At 37.9% G+C, this 18781-nt stretch overlaps 1 protein-coding gene across 1 annotated transcript in view; it reads left to right on the forward strand.

The window, feature by feature from the left end:
* Nucleotides 1-18781, forward strand: part of LOC134846831 (uncharacterized) — a 49269-nt gene that overhangs the window by 26281 nt on the left and 4207 nt on the right. Inside the window, exons 15-21 of the mRNA XM_063864227.1 lie at nt 58-230; nt 503-585; nt 730-887; nt 10773-10916; nt 15528-15749; nt 16168-16211; nt 18155-18301. Coding sequence (XP_063720297.1) covers nt 58-230; nt 503-585; nt 730-887; nt 10773-10916; nt 15528-15749; nt 16168-16211; nt 18155-18301 — 971 coding nt within the window. The remainder of the gene's footprint in view (nt 1-57; nt 231-502; nt 586-729; nt 888-10772; nt 10917-15527; nt 15750-16167; nt 16212-18154; nt 18302-18781) is intronic.

An 18781-nucleotide genomic window follows, 5' to 3' on the forward strand; every position in this document is an offset into this window, starting at 1 on the left:
AAAATTTAATCTTTTATTTGGAAACTAATATTTTGTCGTTCGTTTTCTTTTTCTCAGATCAACCAGCAGAGCAACTGCTAGACGTGGATGAGAGTGCTACCGGGCAAACTGCTAATGACCCCTCTAGTAAAACGGGGGAAGATGGGACTGAAGAAGTGGGAGGGGGAGGGGGCGGTGGTGTCTCGGACAGGTCCGGTGCTTCCTCTGTCAAGTCCAGCGTGGTCAAAGAAGTAAGTTAGGAGATTCATGTCTCCAATAATCATAGCAGGATTTTACTCCGGCGGCATTGTTCTGCTAACCCTTCGTAAAAAGAACTGTTTCCATTTTTTTCCATAAGCTTGAAGCTTGAAGCTTTTCAAACATGCAAAATGAAGCATGATCCGTTATTTTGTGGTTAAAATTGTTCACCACCTTAGACGAAGAATGAGGTGGGAAAGTAATTTGAACTTACAAAATAACGGATCAGGATCAAAATAACGGATTTCTCAAATCCTCATTTCAGGAGCAGGGCATTTCAACGGAACAGTATGAGGAAATCGTAAGAGCCGAGGAAGAGAAATACACGTCAATCATCGAGAACTACAAGTCAGTTTTTCATCAATTTTCTCGAAAATTTTATAATTTTTTATTTTACCGAAACTTGGCTGACCTTTTGTTAGTTGTCCAATTTTTTCATCAGACTAATGATATTTCTTAAGTTCCTCTAAATTTTATCTTGCTCATTCTTAGAGGCGAAGTGGATGACCTTAGAACTACAATTGAGCAGCTGCAGAAGTCGCTAGAGGGCGTAAAGAGTGAACTAGCGAGAAAAGAGACGGAGTCAGCTGCCAGACTAGTGGAGCAAAACAATGCCCTTATTAATGAAGAAGCCACGCTCAGAAAAGAAGGCAAGTAATTCAAGTTCGGCTATTTTTTTTATTGTAACCTCTGCCCCCACCAGCGGATTATACTCCACATGGTTACGTTTCCTTGCAAAAAGCAGATAGGTTGTAAGCCACGGCCAATCAAAATCGGGAAAAGAAAATATTTTTCTACGTTTGTTTTCTTATCTCGATTCTGATTGGCTTACGACGTGTCTACTTTATGACATGAATTTTTTTTACCACAATAACTCCCACATAATCCCTTTTAGAGTAGAAAATATTAACTTGGTTTTTTTTACTTCACTCGTTAGGGAATTTAGCTTCATAGATTTTATTTCTGCGAGCAAATTCTGCCGTTTTTGACTGAGTTTCGTTTTTTTTCTGCATACAGAACTTGTTCCGTGTTCTGTCTGTATAGTATTGGCGAAACAGTTTTTGATCATCCAAAATATTTTCGAAGCATGAACTCTGTCGTAAAGTCTATTTGTACCTAACTGGATATATGATGAGTTAAGCTTCTGTTTAGTATCACTCAATATCATTAACTAGGTCAACGGAAGACTGGAATCAAACGCTCTATAAGCAGCAAAAAAAAGAATATCTGGATAAGATCGTAGCCTCAACGACTTTCAAGGCCGATAAACAAAATCATTTATGAGCATAAATTGCCTTTTATATATCAGAACATTGTAATCTCTTTTTAAAACCGCTTTTTGCTATCGCCGTTTTTTTTTACAAAATCGCATTTCGCTGATCCGCTAAATTGAGATCACGTATTTTTTGCTTAATTGTTTGTGCGAGTTTAGTCTTATAGTTTAGTGTCATATATAGTATCTAATCATATATTACGTGTTGGCGCCATTGGTTAGCTATGTGTCTGGTGCGGCTACTAATTAATTAATACCTGTCAACCTTAAGTTTAGTCTGCGATGTTTGGATTCACTGTTGTTAACCGTTAAAGAATAAACGAGTCAATCTTAGTTCAGTGAATTAAAGATATTGAATCTGCATTTTTCACATGGCGCAGCAAGCAGGACAAAGCGCGGGATCAGGAAAAAATCCACTGGGAATTACGGCATTTTGGCCGAGTAAATGTACGGAAGCACCAATGTTGTGGGAGCATTGGATTACACGATTCACCTGGGGTGTAATAGCAAAACATTCATTCAATCCGACGGCTTTTTATTTTGCTAATACGCTCACTGAGGCGCAAATTACCGGTCTGCCAGAGGAGGTGAATGGGAAAAATCGAGTGGAAGCAGAGCAGACACTAATTTCTAACCTCTATTTGTGTTTGGGGGAACGTGGACAGGACGAATTACATAACCGGAAGCCCCATCTGGACCTGGCGACTACCCGATATCCACGGGTTTTGGATGAATTTGAGAGTGTTTTCCGCAAGGAAAGAAACGAAACATTCGAGACGTACCAGCTACTATCTCGGAAACAACGTGACGGGGAAACGCTAGAAGAATTTTACTCCGTTTTGAGTGGACTAGCCGCTAGATGCTCATTGGGAACATTGGAACGACGGGTGTTACGTGATGTATTCATAGTAAATATGTCCAACAAGGAAGCCCAAACGGAGCTATGCCGTTCAACTAAGACACCAGATGAGGTCTACCGGATTGCTTTGTCATATGAACGGGGGGACAAATACGCAAAGTCGTATAAAGTATCCGGTGGGGGACTTACTGCGGCACCAGCGGGTTCACTACAAATTAAAGCGGAGCCTATAAGCGCAATTAGAGGAGGGTACCGTCGTCCATTCCAAAGAGGCGGACGTGGATTTGGCAGGGGCGGCACAAGGGGCCGCGGAGGCGCAGCAGATCGCAAGTGCTACAATTGCGACCAGAGTGGTTTTACCCCGGACCACATTCCAAAGTGCCCAGCAAGAAATGTAACCTGCAATTTTTGCAAGAAAATGGGACACTATGAGCGAACTTGTAGAGGACGTCGATCGGCGAATAGGGGTCGCGTAGGCATGATAAATGAGGATGACACCAATGGCGGGACTACCCAAGATTATCCGGAGGAGAGTGCATCCAATTACGGAAGTTCTGTCGGATGGGTGACTGATTCAAAGACACCGGCACATGGATGGGATTCGGATAGTTCGACGGAGTATGTGGTTATGTCAATTCGGCGGAAGGAGGAAACGGAATTAAAAGTCGCGGGGGCCAAACTAGCCTTAAGAATCAACGGCAAAGCAACTCAGGCCTGGATTGACAGTGGTTCGCCAATATCCATCTTCACTATTGGGGAACTAAAACGTACCCTGGGGACAGTCAACGTACAATTGAAACCGCTGAATCCACAAGACGACCAATTCCGCGATTACGGAAACAATCCGTTAAAATTTCTGGGCAAGATGCAAGTCACGCTTCATTCCAATGGATGGACTTGTTCGTCGGATATAAACGTCATCGGAGGGTGCCGACCGTCTATTATTGGCAGGGATTTAATGCCCTCACTAGGACTGATGCTGGTACAAGCACCATCGACAGAAGGGGTGAAAAGCATACATACCACGGAAGGAACTGTGGCGATGGACAATGACCTGGATGAGTGGCAGACACATTTCTGTAAGCAATTTCAACATCTTTTTCACAGGGTAGGGCGCATTCGAAATTATAACGTGCAGGCAGATTTCTTCAAAAACCTAACTCCAATTCAACAAAAAGGTAGGCGAGTACCTATAACATTACAGGAAAAAGTCGATAAGGAGATTGAAAAACTGTTGGGACAGGGTCATATCCAAAAGTTGGAAGAATGTTCAGACAAATATTTTGTTTCACCTATTGTCATCACCGTGAAAAAGGACGGTTCTGTTAAACTTGCACTGGAATCTAGAGAACTAAACAAACAAGTGCATAAGAATAAATACCAAATGCCCAATATTGAAGAACTAATGGACATCGTAGGGCAAACTATCAGCGAACGCAAACAGGGGGATGTTTTTTTTTACAACGATGGACCTCACGTACGCATACGGTCAACTTCCTTTAAATGAAAACACTAGTAAACATTGCAATTTTTCATTGGTGGGAGGCCGTTCTACCGGTACATATCGATTCAAAACAGGATTCTACGGATTGACAACCATGCCGGCGGAATTTCAACGGGTCATGGATGCCATTCTGGCTGAATTTCCGTGCGCGCATGCTTTCATTGATGATATATTAGTAATTTCGAAAGGTACCAAGATCGAACATATCGCTTTAGTGGAGAAGATTTTAATGAAACTCGATAAAGAAAATATGGCTTTGAAGCTAGAAAAATGTCAATTTGCGAAAAATACTTGCGAGTGGTTAGGCCACCGGATTACGAAATCAGGGATTACACCAATGGTGCGGAAAACAGATCCGATTGACAAATTAACCGCCCCGAAAACGCTCTCTCAGTTGAAATCGTTCATGGGGTCAATCCATAGTCTTCACAAATACTTACCGGCGTTAGCGGAAACTTCGGCGCCTCTACGTCCACTTCTAAGTAAGAAGAACGAATTCCTCTGGACAATTGACTGCCAAACAGCGTTCGAATCGATTAAGAAACAAGTCGCGAACATTGTCGAACTTAAGCATTTCGACGTACATAAAGATATACGTATCGTGTGCGACGCAAGCCATAACGGTTTGGGGGCGGTACTTGAACAACTAGGCACCGAGGGTTGGCGACCAATATCATTTGCGTCCCGGTTTTTAAATGCGGCCGAAAAGAAATATTCGACGAATGAGCTAGAAATGCTGGCCGTAGTTTGGGGCTCCGAATACTTCAGAAATTATATTTTCGGGCGGAAATTTACTGTGGTGACAGATCATAAGGCTTTGCTATCTTTATTGAATGGGAACAATAAGAGAAACAAGACTATGTTCAGTCGATTAACTCGCTGGATTGATAGAATTATCCCCTTTGATTTTGTCATTGAACACATGCCTGGGGCTAAAATTGGCCTGGCGGATTACCTTTCACGGCATCCGGTGGGGGAAGCCACGAAAGTTAGTCTTTATGATAACACTTTCACAGTGGCAAAATTGAAATCAATTACCAATTCACTCGGATATATTGATACCAATAAAGGGATCATCAAAGCATCAAAGGAATCAATTGTTTCAGCTAAAGATATTCAAGTTGGAAACGATAAAGTTAACATTCCACCGGAAGAGGGCGTCAAAACGCGTGACCATCGGTTGACCAATCAGAAGCCACTAAAACGAATAGCTGAGTGTAATGACCAGGAAAGCGCAAAAGTAGTAAAGTCAATCACCGAATGTAAGCTACGTGAGTCTGATATTAATTCCACAGTAAACAGTAGTCCTCTATTTAACAAAACAAGTTATCGATCTAACAAAATACACATATCTACAATGACATCACTTAATTTGAAGAAATTAAATAAATTACTGTTGAAACATCCAGAAATAACGAGCGGCAGTAGCAGCGAGGTGGAGATTGTGGATGCACGATTGGAGGCGGAGACGCATCACACCAGGGACATTCGATGCAACACAGTCATCTCCATTCCTTCGGCATTCGGAGGTGAAATTTTTCCGGCGGCATACCCAGCAGGAGGGAACGTCATCATGTCAGTAATCCCCCGGGACTGCAAGATAGTCCGCAAAAGCAGTGCACTGCCGGAGCTATTCAACCTGAAGCTCGTGGAAGCGAACTATAAAGGGGACCCCCAGATGCGCGCAATAAAAGAACTGGTGGAGAGTAAGGACCCGGATTTGGAAAAGAAGGTCAGAGCAATGGGTGCCTACCTCGGACAGCACACACATGATTTCCACGTGCGGGAAAATTGTCTGTGGATGGACGAACGACTCGTCATCCCCATACCACTCAGGAAGGCTGTGGTTAATCGGATACATGCGTTTCACCATGGGCGCTCGAGTATGTTCGACGCTGCGAGGGATGTCTGGTTTCCCTATCTCCACCGGAGTTTAGTCGCAGCTGCGGATGGATGCAAGGAATGCACCGATGCAGGTAAAAGCCTTAAACCATTATGCGCCAAAGGTGATGTTGGGAAGATCTATGAACCACGCGAGCCGAACGAATGCCTACAGCTTGATTTTTGGGGTCCAATTAGATACTTAAATGAATCAAGTAAATATGTCTTGGTAGCGGTTGACCGATTCTCACGTTGGCCCTCTGCAATGATCTGCGGAAATAATAAAAGCGACAAGGTCCTTAAGTTCATTAAACAATACATATCTCAACATGGTGTCCCTAGGAAAATTTTTATGGATCAAGGTACAAGTTTCACATCGAATGCAGTTAAATCATTTTGCAATTCCGAAGGAATTGAAATAATTTATTCACCCGTGAATGATCATCGCGCCACCGGGTGTGTCGAACGTACCATTGGCAGTCTGAAAAACTTTGTCTTAACTTACGCTAAAGAAAAAGATAGTGGAAACTTAGAATCAATGATAGAACGAGCCTTGAGTGCTCTAAGATTTGCCCCAAATGCTACTCTCAAGATATCGCCGTTTGAGGCTCATCACGGCAGAGAAGCCAATACGGTACTGCGAAATCTTACGAAAAAGCCAACCCTGCAAAACCTAAACTGGGCCAGAGTGTTGAAACAAAAATCTGCCTATTTAGATTCTACTGACCCCAGAGCTCCGAGGAACATCCAACCCATGGCAACGGATTGGGAAGAACGATCCGACGTGGAGTTTGATGTCGATCATATGAATCACCCTAGGCGACTGACGCAAAATCAACTAGTTTCGGCGGCGGATGGAACACCAATGGCTGACGGGGACGGGAAACAGGCTGGTGGGGGAAAGTCTAAACAGCCAAGTAAACGGACCGAACTGTTGTTCCAACGACTCAAGGATAGCAATAAAAGGTATAGACCCATAAACCAAAAAGTAATTCGCGAATCTAAGCACACTATAACTCTAGCAAATGGCTCTGTACTTAGGAAAAGTGGGGTTGCCGAGAAAGTCATCAAATCGAACGCGCCAACTACCGCGAGTAAGCTAACACTACCACTCCCAGCTATGAGTGCATTGCAACGTCGGGCGGAACTAAAGCGAGCAGCGAACGAACAGGCGGCGGGGACGAGCACACAGAGTAAAGCAAGCGCACAGAGTACGGCTGATAACAGAGTGCGAGAATTTTCCCCAGCGGAGGAGGACGATTCGGACTCGGAGTACGAGCCAATAACAATTTCCAAACACGCAGGGAACTCAACAATAGCACCAGGGCGAGATGTGGAAGGAAATGAACCAAAAATGAATAACGATGTAGAAGACGGAATTGGAAGACCAAACTTATCCGAAGGAAGCGGAGCTGGAAAATCCCAGGGGGTGGACACGGAGGTCCAGACTATGAGCAACGAGCAAGGGGGGAGTGCCCCAAATTTGAGTAACGAAGGACGAGGGGGGAAACATTCTAAAAAGAAAGGGGAACGAGTACGACGCTTACGTCTCGTATCATACTCTAGTCAAGAATCAGAAGATGGAACAGGATCACGGAAAAGTACCAGGAAGCGGACGGCGGTATCTAAATTCGGCGGGGTTATGATAGATAGTATATTGAAAGCGAGAACATCCAAAGGAGAGGAAGACAGAGAGCGGGACACTAATTGAGCAGGAAGGCACATTTGAAAGAGGGAGTGAAAAAGGAAACTCAAGAAACTTGTTAAACTAAAACTCATGCCCAGGGAGAGGGTGGACTATCGCTGGTCTAAAACTCAAACATTTCCGTTGGATAATTTTAAAACAGTTGTTTGAAAATTGATTGTTGAGGGAATGTCATATATAGTATCTAATCATATATTACGTGTTGGCGCCATTGGTTAGCTATGTGTCTGGTGCGGCTACTAATTAATTAATACCTGTCAACCTTAAGTTTAGTCTGCGATGTTTGGATTCACTGTTGTTAACCGTTAAAGAATAAACGAGTCAATCTTAGTTCAGTGAATTAAAGATATTGAATCTGCATTTTTCACAGCAAGTAATTCAAGTTCGGCTATTTTTTTTATTGTAACCTCTGCCCCCACCAGCGGATTATACTCCACATGGTTACGTTTCCTTGCAAAAAGCAGATAGGTTGTAAGCCACGGCCAATCAAAATCGGGAAAAGAAAATATTTTCCTACGTTTGTTTTCTTATCTCGATTCTGATTGGCTTACGACGTGTCTACTTTATGACATGAATTTTTTTTACCACAATAACTCCCACATAATCCCTTTTAGAGTAGAAAATATTAACTTGGTTTTTTTTACTTCACTCGTTAGGGAATTTAGCTTCATAGATTTTATTTCTGCGAGCAAATTCTGCCGTTTTTGACTGAGTTTCGTTTTTTTTCTGCATACAGAACTTGTTCCGTGTTCTGTCTGTATAGTATTGGCGAAACAGTTTTTGATCATCCAAAATATTTTCGAAGCATGAACTCTGTCGTAAAGTCTATTTGTACCTAACTGGATATATGATGAGTTAAGCTTCTGTTTAGTATCACTCAATATCATTAACTAGGTCAACGGAAGACTGGAATCAAACGCTCTATAAGCAGCAAAACAAAGAATATCTGGATAAGATCGTAGCCTCAACGACTTTCAAGGCCGATAAACAAAATCATTTATGAGCATAAATTGCCTTTTATATATCAGAACATTGTAATCTCTTTTTAAAACCGCTTTTTGCTATCGCCGTTTTTTTTTACAAAATCGCATTTCGCTGATCCGCTAAATTGAGATCACGTATTTTTTGCTTAATTGTTTGTGCGAGTTTAGTCTTTTTATAAAATTAATCTAGAATAGACAATTATTGAAAAATCAATTCACTTTAAGATACTGTGATTTTCCCAAATGTTTGCAGTTCAACCAGTTGCGTCTTTTTGGCAACCAGTGCCGGCTACATGAAAAAAAAAATCTCTACTGTAAAAAATTAGATTAAAGTTTATTTTTACAAAACAAGTTTTAATTACCTTTTTGATATTAATTCAAACCGATTAACAAAAGTGGAGAGGAACTTTGTATTCGTATTTGTTTTGGTTTTTTTTTCACGCAAAATCAGGTACCAGAAACATTTATCGGAATGAGTTGAGTGATAGATATCAGTAATATCAAAGCCCTTCTCAGTTATGATTCGATCGGCATTAACAAAATTTCAAGTGTCGAGAAAAATTGTTCTAAAAAACTGTGCTTTTTATAACTTTTACTCATGCCCTGAAAAAAAACTTCAAACGTTTGCCTCAAATTTTGCAATAAGAACTTTGAAAACAAATTTTTGAAAATTTTTTTTGACTCTTGCTCTTTCAAATGGTACCGCTTAGCATTTGATTATAAATTTTATATACAAAAATGCAATGGGTAAGTTTGCAACACTTGCGATAGAATTTAAAGCTTTTTATTACGAGATATTGAATAGGAAAAAGAAGCAACTACTTTTTGCTGAAAAACCAAGCTGAAAAAAGATTATTTGAAAAAATCGAGAAAAAAAATTCTACTAAAATATCGTACATTCCACTCAGACGACATTGAAAAGGCATCTTAAAATACATTGAAAACCATCAACGGAGCGGAAACTAAGGCAAAAAAATTGGGTGGATCAAAAAGTTTCCAAAAGTTACAAAGTTTCCAAAAAAGAGAACACTTTTAAGGCAATTAATTTATCATTAAACAAATTAGGGTGACACTCATTGTGCGGAGCAAACTCACAATCTGTTTCTTAATTTAAACCCTAAATCTCAGATTTGGCGAGGGTTTTTCGAGAAAAGGAACAAAAATTCCAAACAACGGTCAAAATAACATAAATTGGACTCTTTGTAAATTCAAAACTCTGTTTCTACCAAAATTAGGGCTTAGCAACTTGTGCAGATGATGTCGCTAGAACGAACTCTACTGATTGAATATTTAATCTCAGATTTGTCATGTTAGTTTTCGAGAAAAAGAAAACGATTCAAAAATAGGTAGGCGAAAATTTGAACACTCGGTGAAGTACAAAAAGTCCATGTGGAATGTCTAAACACTGACGCAGGTGGTCGGTTTATCCACTGATATTAAGTTTTGAAAATTAATGATTTAAGTTTAGAGAAAAAATGAAGTTCTTGCTAAAAACGCAAATGTTTTTATAAGCAACTCAAAAAAATCATATCACATGCATTTTTATATTATCTAATTGTTTTTTGTTTAACAGAAAATAGCCACCAATAAACCAGGTACAAAAATATAATGATATGAAGCAAAATTTAGCTAAATCTGAAAAAGCAAAAATGCCACCAAATAATGAGAATTTTTATCTGCGACTGAGCTTGGAAAAAATGTTGATAGCGTAATATGAAACTGTGATCCGCCTGTGTAACAATCATATATTTCATGACACAATCGTACAGCAACAGGCAAAGCAGTTAATTTTCATTTTTGAAACTCCGTATCAGAAAGAGACTTTGCCAATATAACATAAGCGGAACCCGTTTAACAGACAAAAAAATTAAAATTAGTTGGTAAATTTACAATCTAATGAACAAAATTCAACGTAGTCAAAACTGTTTCAATCAAAAACAGTTTAAATCACTTGCCATGCAATCAAAACATTGCAATACTTGATATTGTAAAGATGGAAATCATTTTGTTTTTTGAAAAGTTAGGCTTAAAAAATTACTTAAGAAAAGTCGAAAAAACAATATCTTAAAAAATCTTATCTTTGCGTCGGACGAGGCCAATTTGAAATATTGCACAATTTTGCGTCTGTAGGTCCCTAGAATCCAGAGACAATTTTTAAACATGTTAAAACTTTGTCGAAACGATCATAGAAGACTAAAGAACAAAAAAAAGATCAAAGAGAGCGTCCTTGTTGCGGAATCCGCTTACAAAACACAAAAAAAATGTCTAAAACAACATTAAGCAAAATCAATCACTCTGAGAAAAAAAATCACTGAAAACTTGTTTTCCAGCTTCTGGTGGAGACGAGACGAGAGAAAGGGGAAGACGGGGGAGCCTGACTGCAGGGATGCAGCAGGACCCACAGAGACTTCCGGAAATACAGGAGACAGGATTACTAGAACACTCGCCAGGAGAGGCCGAAACAACTGCACGTGGTAATTTCCGTTAAATCGAGGTGGATCTCGAGGAAGGGGAAGGCGTGGTTTTGATAAAATTGAATTTGTTCTTATCAATTTTTGCCGACATTGTTTCAGGTCGATCAAACTGACTTTTCAGAGCTCTCCGCAAATATTATCAAAAACCAAATTCCTATAAACACCAAAATTTTTCTGGCGCCCCTTTTAAAATAATAACAGGCCAAAAAGTTGACGGATAAGCGGATGTATCAAAAGACGAAAACAAAATAGTCGCGGAGTACGCAACATTGCTATTTTTCTTTGATCTTCGTCGCTGTTTTGTTCAAACACTGCACTGCGCAAAATTACTCCAAAAACAGGCAACTTTGGAGAATCCTCAAACAAAGTGGAAACTGCAACAAAGATAGCAGATTCCAAAACCGTCCGTTGAATCCAAAAAAATGATAATAGGTGTGTTCAGTAAATTTAAGCTGTCGTGAAATCGGCAACTGTAAATGCAATCCGTAAACCGCAAGTTGTAAGCGGAATCAATAAATTGTGAGAGGATTTCGCAAATTGCAGAAAGAATCAGCAAATTGTAAGCAGTATCTGAATAAAATTGCGGATTCCACTTACACTTGCTAAATCCGCTTCAACTTGCAGAATCCGCAACAATTAGCTGTTTTCACTCGCTGCGGAATCCGCAACAAAACTAATGTGCCGACATTATTTACGTTACAAACATTTGTGCGCGAATCCACTTACACTTTGCACCATGTTTAAAGACTTGTCTCTAGATTCCTGTCGCCTACATACACCAAAGTTGAGCGCCTATCCAGTGCACAGTTAGGCCTCGTATAGCAAAAAAAATATTGGCGTACCTTGTGAATTTATTTAATTATTTCTCACAATGGAGCTGCTCGAGAACAAATTATTATGATTTTTATAATAAAAAAAGTAAACAAAAGTTAGAGTTCGTTAACTTACATAGCGTATGTAATTCATGCTAAAAATGCTGCAAACGAAATAAAAATTTTTGCTCACGAAAGTAAGCTAACAAAATCCACAGACAACTGATTATCCAGCAACTAAAAAATTTCAACTTGAAAAAAGTTGGCTCACAACCAGAGTCGAGCATAATTAGCTGTTTAGAGGAAAATTCAATTTTGATAATTGTTCAGATCAACGTTTCCAAACAAAAACTCAAATGTGAAGTAAAATATGCAACGAAAAAAACTTAAGTTTCCGATTACAAGTCATTTACTCTCACAGGTGAAAAAAAATCATTATCAATTAAAATTGCACAAAACTTAATATTCAGCATTACGCTAGCAACTGTCAGACACGATAGCTGAAAATTTAGTCAGAAATTTTTACTTCTAAACTAAATCAGGGAAGGAGCAAGGTACTTTTGAGTAACTAGGTTTTCCCCATTAGGTAATTGTTTCCCAAATAAAAAAAAATTAAAAACAAAAACTGAAGTCGCGTCTGATAGCGACAAACTTAAATAGTGACAAAAACCACGCCGAGCATAATACTCAATCACTTGAAAGTAAAAAAAAGGAGTCTCCTACTCGAAGATAAGACGCGCTCAATCGCACTCATAAAAAATGTCTTGTATTAAAGAAGCGCCCAAAACCTTAATGATTTAGCCAGTGCCTAAACGTGTTTCAAACATGATCTGTTTTAAAATTGCCAAGTTTGTAAGCTTGTACACCGTTGAGTGAAACAATAGTTACTAAGAAAAGTGTTTGTATCAAACTAGCCATCTTCTACGTAACTACGGAGCCTCGATTGAAACTACGGGGCCTTAGATTTTGTTAGATCAGACGATTGAAGTTTCGCTCAAATTCCGTTGTCTGCTATTCAAAAACGAAAAACTGTAACAAGACTGATCTTCTATGAGGGCAGAAGATGATTGTTTCGTCTTCACATTAACTGATCTGGAATAGCTTAAAATTATCTCAAAAAACCAAATTCTTTGACGAACTATAAACTTTTTTACTGCCAAAATCAATTTTAAAAGCCAAAACTTGATTAGAATAAAATGACCAATTGATTGGCCTAAATCTAGTTTGGAATGATTAAGAGTGCAAAAAATTTGCATGCAAAAACAGTTCGCGTGTTGAAACTATTCAATTTTAATCAGGCAAATAAGCAAACCGCATTTTAACCTGGTGTAATTCTAAAGCTTGACAATAAATTCGCAGTCCGCGTTGTTTGTAAATTGATCTGAATACATAAACTAAAACACCGCAAGCATATATCCGGGTTGTTCACAAAAAATTGATTTGCACTTGAAATAGTTTGCGCTTGTAATTCGTTTTGCGTTTGTAGAAACTTTGTCACTTATTTGTTCCATTAAATTTTTTATTCTAAAAACTGTCGTATATAACGAAATTTTTGTTAGGGTGATTGTAGTTCATTTTTGGGTAATTCAAGTCTTTTACTACTCCTACTACTACTACTGCCAGACTTTTTTCATATATGGAAAAATGTTTATCAATCATAGAATTTTTATGCAATTCCATGCGTACAGAAAACTGCATCAAAGGTCTTTCATTACTAATTGTTTGTATATCGAAATTGTATGACAAGCGTTTTCCAACACCAAAAAGGTTTTTTTTTTCAATTTTTCTCAAAAGTGATAGGTTATGTTCCTTACCGAGCAACAAAGACCCTGATTGCTCAAAGCTAAAGTCCCCGAAAAATTAACGTTCTCGTGTGTACATTGCATTGAAAACGACTTTAAAATAGGTAAGTTAGACAAAGATTATAATGAAAAGGAGAAACTTGTAAATAATGGCAAACGTTTTCAAAGAAGTATTTTTTATTTTAAATTTTAAATAATTATGCATTTCCCAAGAAGGAATACAAAAGAAGTAAGCTTTTTGAGCGCTTTTGAAAAAATTTAATCAGAGAAACAGAAAAATAATCCAACTTTTGGGTATCCAGGACTACGTTAAAACAGGATTCAAAACTTTTTTGGAAAAAAGCTTATTTGAGCACAAAAATTCAAATACAAAAAAGATTTTGTGGGGATTTTTTATACTGCATTTTCAAATTTTTGGAGTGGCCATCAAAAATTAGCTCGTCATACGATTACCATTTAAGGAAATTGTATATTCGGCATTTTCTTCTTTATTTATTTTCACACCGACTTTTATGCCGAAACAAGAAAAAAATTCTTTTAAAGTTCGGTCATACCGTTTTGGCAAAATTCCATGAAACTTGTACGACCAACATTTTTTCGTAATACATGAATTAGTTTATGAAACTTTACGATTTGCGTTTTTGGTCTATGATGGTCAACCCGGCCATTGCCCTCACTTTCCTTGACAAAAAAATCAAGCTCAATTTAATCCAAATTAAACTGAGGCAAAATTGTTGGTGCAATTATTTTTTATTAGATGCAATTTGCTACTATTGAAAAGTGTGCAATAAGTGGGCATATATATATATATATATAAATATAAACACAGAAGCGAAGCTGCACTACGGAAAAACGAGCAAAAATTGGCCAATAATCACCTGCCTTATCTTAAATCTTCTTCTGCTGTGGATAACACTACTTTCACTGAAATTATATATATGCTCCAATAAAAACAAGACTCATTTCATCAGGACGCCTCTCCTTTAATGATTCTGAAACAATTTTCGGTTTATAAATAGATAGAACACGCATAATTATGTGAAAACTTAAAACGGTTTGAAAAAGTAAAAACCCTCAGGGATTCGACCCCTGACGACACAAAGGGTCCCCCTTTGTACTATTTTGAGATATCCGTTTTTGGTGACGGACCCTAAAAATTTTCTTAAGGCGCCCTTGGGCGCCAACATTACTAATTTGAGGGAGAGCGATTTTTTTTTCAAAAATTTGCCTGCTTTGCAGAAAATTTGGCCAAAACAGGGACTTTTTAGTGCTTTGGGAGCTCGAAAAATCAATTTGGTCGTCCTAAAAAAAGGTCGACAAAATGTTCGATTTTTTTTTACAATCCCTCCCCCCTAAACTCCTAGATCCACCCCTGCCTTTAGTACTATTTTAAGACATCCATTTTTGGCTAACCGACCTTGTATTTTTCAAAAGCTTATTTGGGGCCAAAATTCAATTTTGAGGGGGAAGGGGGGTAGCGCACTCCAAAACAAAGCGATTTTTTTGGTCAAAAATTGTAGACCATGTTCTAATTTGGCTGAAAAAAATTGTTTGAAAAATGTAACTTTCGGTGTTCAATTTGCCTTACAAAATGAACAAACAAATCAAACTCTTTTTGCTCAAAGGCAATGCTGATTTTCTCAGCATAATTTTGCTCCCTCTTCGAGCACAAAAATGACAGAACGTTTTTTAAGTTTTTAATTGTTTTTCACTGAAGTGTTGTCCTTCTGACCAAATTCCACAGCAATCGGTAATTCCTTTTCTTTGAGATTATAACAAGCAAGCTATGCATCAAATCTATAAGATACATGATTTTCTGGAATATTAGTACAAGGGAAAAAAGTTTCTTGATACTTAAAAACGGCGAGGGTGCTGGAAGGGTTGTTTTTACAAAGGAGGTTAAGCCGTACTACTTTTTTGCCACTTCGTAATAGAGACGTCGGAGCAGTTATAACAATTAACCACTCCATTATAGAAGCATGTGGCTCTGTTTTCAGCTTACGATAGAATAGGTGAGTCAGAACTGTATGACATCACAAGTGGGGACAACACGAGGAGACCTCACGAGGATCTTATGCAGACAGGGAGGACTATCGACTCGGACCAGGTGTACCACTCGGGCCCAGAGGGGGAGGAGGGGTTCGGAGGGGGGATGATGGGGACAGGGACGGGCGAGGGAGAAGAGGTCACATTCAGAACAGATGTGGCACAAGCTACGGGTGAGGTTTCAATAAAAACAGTTAAGTCGAATAGTAACTAACGTGCAACGTACCATACTCTAAATAGTAATCGTTATCTTATCCAGCTCCGTTATCTTACTTCAGATATCTTACTACAGTCAAAAATGGCTGAATTGAATTGTGGTATTCATTTTGGTTAAATGGCCCAAAAGTCTGTCTAGCTGCGAGCTTGGAGAAAACCGCTCAAAGTTATAAAGATCAAGATCGGTGCAGTGCAGAAAGTTGGGAGATTCTATCGTTTGAAATAAGCTAGGGTAGGGTAGAATAATTTGAGATTGACCTTAAAAAACCGACAACATTTCTCCTTTAAGAATTTTTTCTTTATTTCAGTAATTGCACAAGTTTAATGTTTTCTCTTTTGTGTTCATACGAAAATTTAAATATCGGAGTGTTTCAGGTTCGCCCAGGTTTTTCGATCATCCGGCACGACCTCGATCAAATGTAAGTAACCCGATCTTATATCAAACTCTTCGTAATACTAATAGCATTTTCTGATTGATAGCTTTCCTTTCTCTCAATTCAGCAATTGGAGGTCAACGTTCGAGTGAAAAAATTTTAAAAAAAACGCAAAGCCGAGCTTCACACCACTTGCGATGCAAAAATTTTCAGTATAAAATTGAAAAAAAAATTGAAAATTCTGTTTCGCGAGTTCTGATTATCGCCAGCAAACAAAAATTCACAAGCAACAATTTTAGTCCATTTGCAACTGACTTGGCTGCATTACATTAAATTACTCATAAGGCAAACCATGAAACCTTTGTATATTGCACAATGATGGACAAAAGCCATTAACTAAAGAATAGTAACTGTAAAATAGAAACCGAAACAAATTTTAGATTGATCAAAAAAATGCTGAGAAAAAGCCAATAAAAATAAGATCAAAAAATGATATTGCTAACTTTTTTCAAACATTTAAGCATTTAAATGCTTAAGCATTTAATCATTTTTTGTCTCTTAAAAATTTCAAGCAATTTAACAAAAACTCCTTAACGCAATTTTGTAACTTTTCAAGAGACAAAAAAATTAGAGCATAGAAACAAATTCTACTTGTAAAATAAAAACCGAAACAAATTTTAGATTGGTCAAAAAAGTGCTGAGAAAAGCCAATAAAAATTAGATCAAAAAATTATATTGCTAACTTTTTTCAAACATTTAAGCGGTGCAAAATCATAAAAACAAAAACAAGTTGTTTGGGCAAAATAGCGCAAATCAACTGAAGATGGCATTTCGAAATAATTTTTCTTTCAGAAATTTGAACAAATTAATAGAGAAAAATATTTTGAACTGATGTTTGTAGATTTAATAGCAATTCAATCTTGCTTAAACTCAGACAGATCAGATGAAACGAATACCCTGTCAAGCAATTTAAGCTAGAAAGCAATGAAAACAAAAGAACAAACAGCTGCTGACAAAAACTTTTTTACACAAAAGTTATATAAAAAGCTAGGCGGAAAAATCACGAGCACAATTACCTCTCCAGAAGAAACATGATAAATACAGCCAATTACACAACTAAAAAAAATCCGACCAGAGTTGTTCTACGAACTAAAAAAATCAAAATCAATGTTTTTAAAAACTTTTCAAATTTTTTCAACGTGTATTTTTTTTAAATTTTAATTGAGGAGGGTCTGTGAGATTGGCTTAATTTTTACAAAATTTTTCTTGCGGGTTCAATCAATATCATATACTACTAGCAAATCAAAAGCAAAACATTTGGGAAAAGAAAGTGAAAGAATCCAGGCCGAACTACCTCCAGCGCCAAAAATTAGCCAAAAATTTTGAGCACAGAAAAATTTACTTCACAAGAACTCTTAATTTTCTCTCGAATGATATATCCTACCAATACACTGACAATGCTATTACATCATCAGTTGATACTGCTTATCATTTGACCATTCTGTGAACAAAAAATTTTATGGGAAAAAAGTCTCGTACCCGATTGCATTACTCTTCCGTATCGCAAGGGTAATAGAAAGGGGGGAAATGAGAAAAGAAATTAAACTCATTATGAAGAAGGAGGGGGGGGGACTATTCTCATGGCAGAAAGAGCAAATTATAGAACATTTCCAACCAATAAAAAATTAGATTAGGCAAAGCTCGCATGTAATTCAGATTTTCGAATACTGACTTATAACTGGCTGATCCACTTTTGGTATTCGGTCTTTCCCTAGTTGTCGAGAACTGTTATTCACACCTTTTCAAGGAATCAAATTCTAGGGTTTGATAGGGCATTCGATTATGTTTTGTTGCACTTCGCAAAAGACTGCGAAGACTCATGCTGCTTTTTTCGAAAGCCGTAACAGTTCAAAGCTAAAAGCCCTGTGAACTTATATTTATGAAATGGTTTCAAATGTAATCATATTAGTTTAATTGATCTTTTTCAGAAGGCAGAGAGAAACTCTAGAAGTAGGGGTGACCAGCTGGAGGATGATGCATTCGCTGGAGAGGGGGAGAGAGGGGGGAAGGGTAGACGGAAACCCAAGAAGATCCACCACCCTCTACCGGACTGGACCTCCAACATGCAGAAAGATGTCAGTCAGCTTACTCTAGAGCTTAAGATTCTTAGATCCATTTCCTTTTGAACATCATTCGATGTTTCTAGTCAGTAATATTATTGCGCATTGGGTTAGTAGTTTTTGTTGCTACGTTTATCAAAATCAAAAAATATACATATCAGAAACGAGAAATTGAAGCTTGGTAACGTACGTTAGTAAAGTGTTAAGAATCTGAAGAGTGTGAAACCTATCAAGAAATCAAATATACAAGAATAAAAAACGCTATGTTTTGTAATCCATAGTCTTGAAAAAACAAACAGAACAAACTTAAGTTTCGAAAGTGAATTTAAGATTTCCCCGTTGATTGAAAAAACACCAATTGATCCGGTTTTCTCGCATAAGGTTATTTTCATCTTTGAAAAAATAATCATAAGATGTTCCTGAAATTCAAAGAGTCTTAAACCTATAATTTTTTTCGAAACTCGAAAGTTAGAAATTTTTCAAGATGTCTTTCGG

This window comes from Symsagittifera roscoffensis, chromosome 5 (genome assembly GCF_963678635.1).
Source record: "Symsagittifera roscoffensis chromosome 5, txSymRosc1.1, whole genome shotgun sequence".
In the NCBI taxonomy this organism is placed as follows: Eukaryota; Metazoa; Xenacoelomorpha; order Acoela; family Convolutidae; genus Symsagittifera; species Symsagittifera roscoffensis.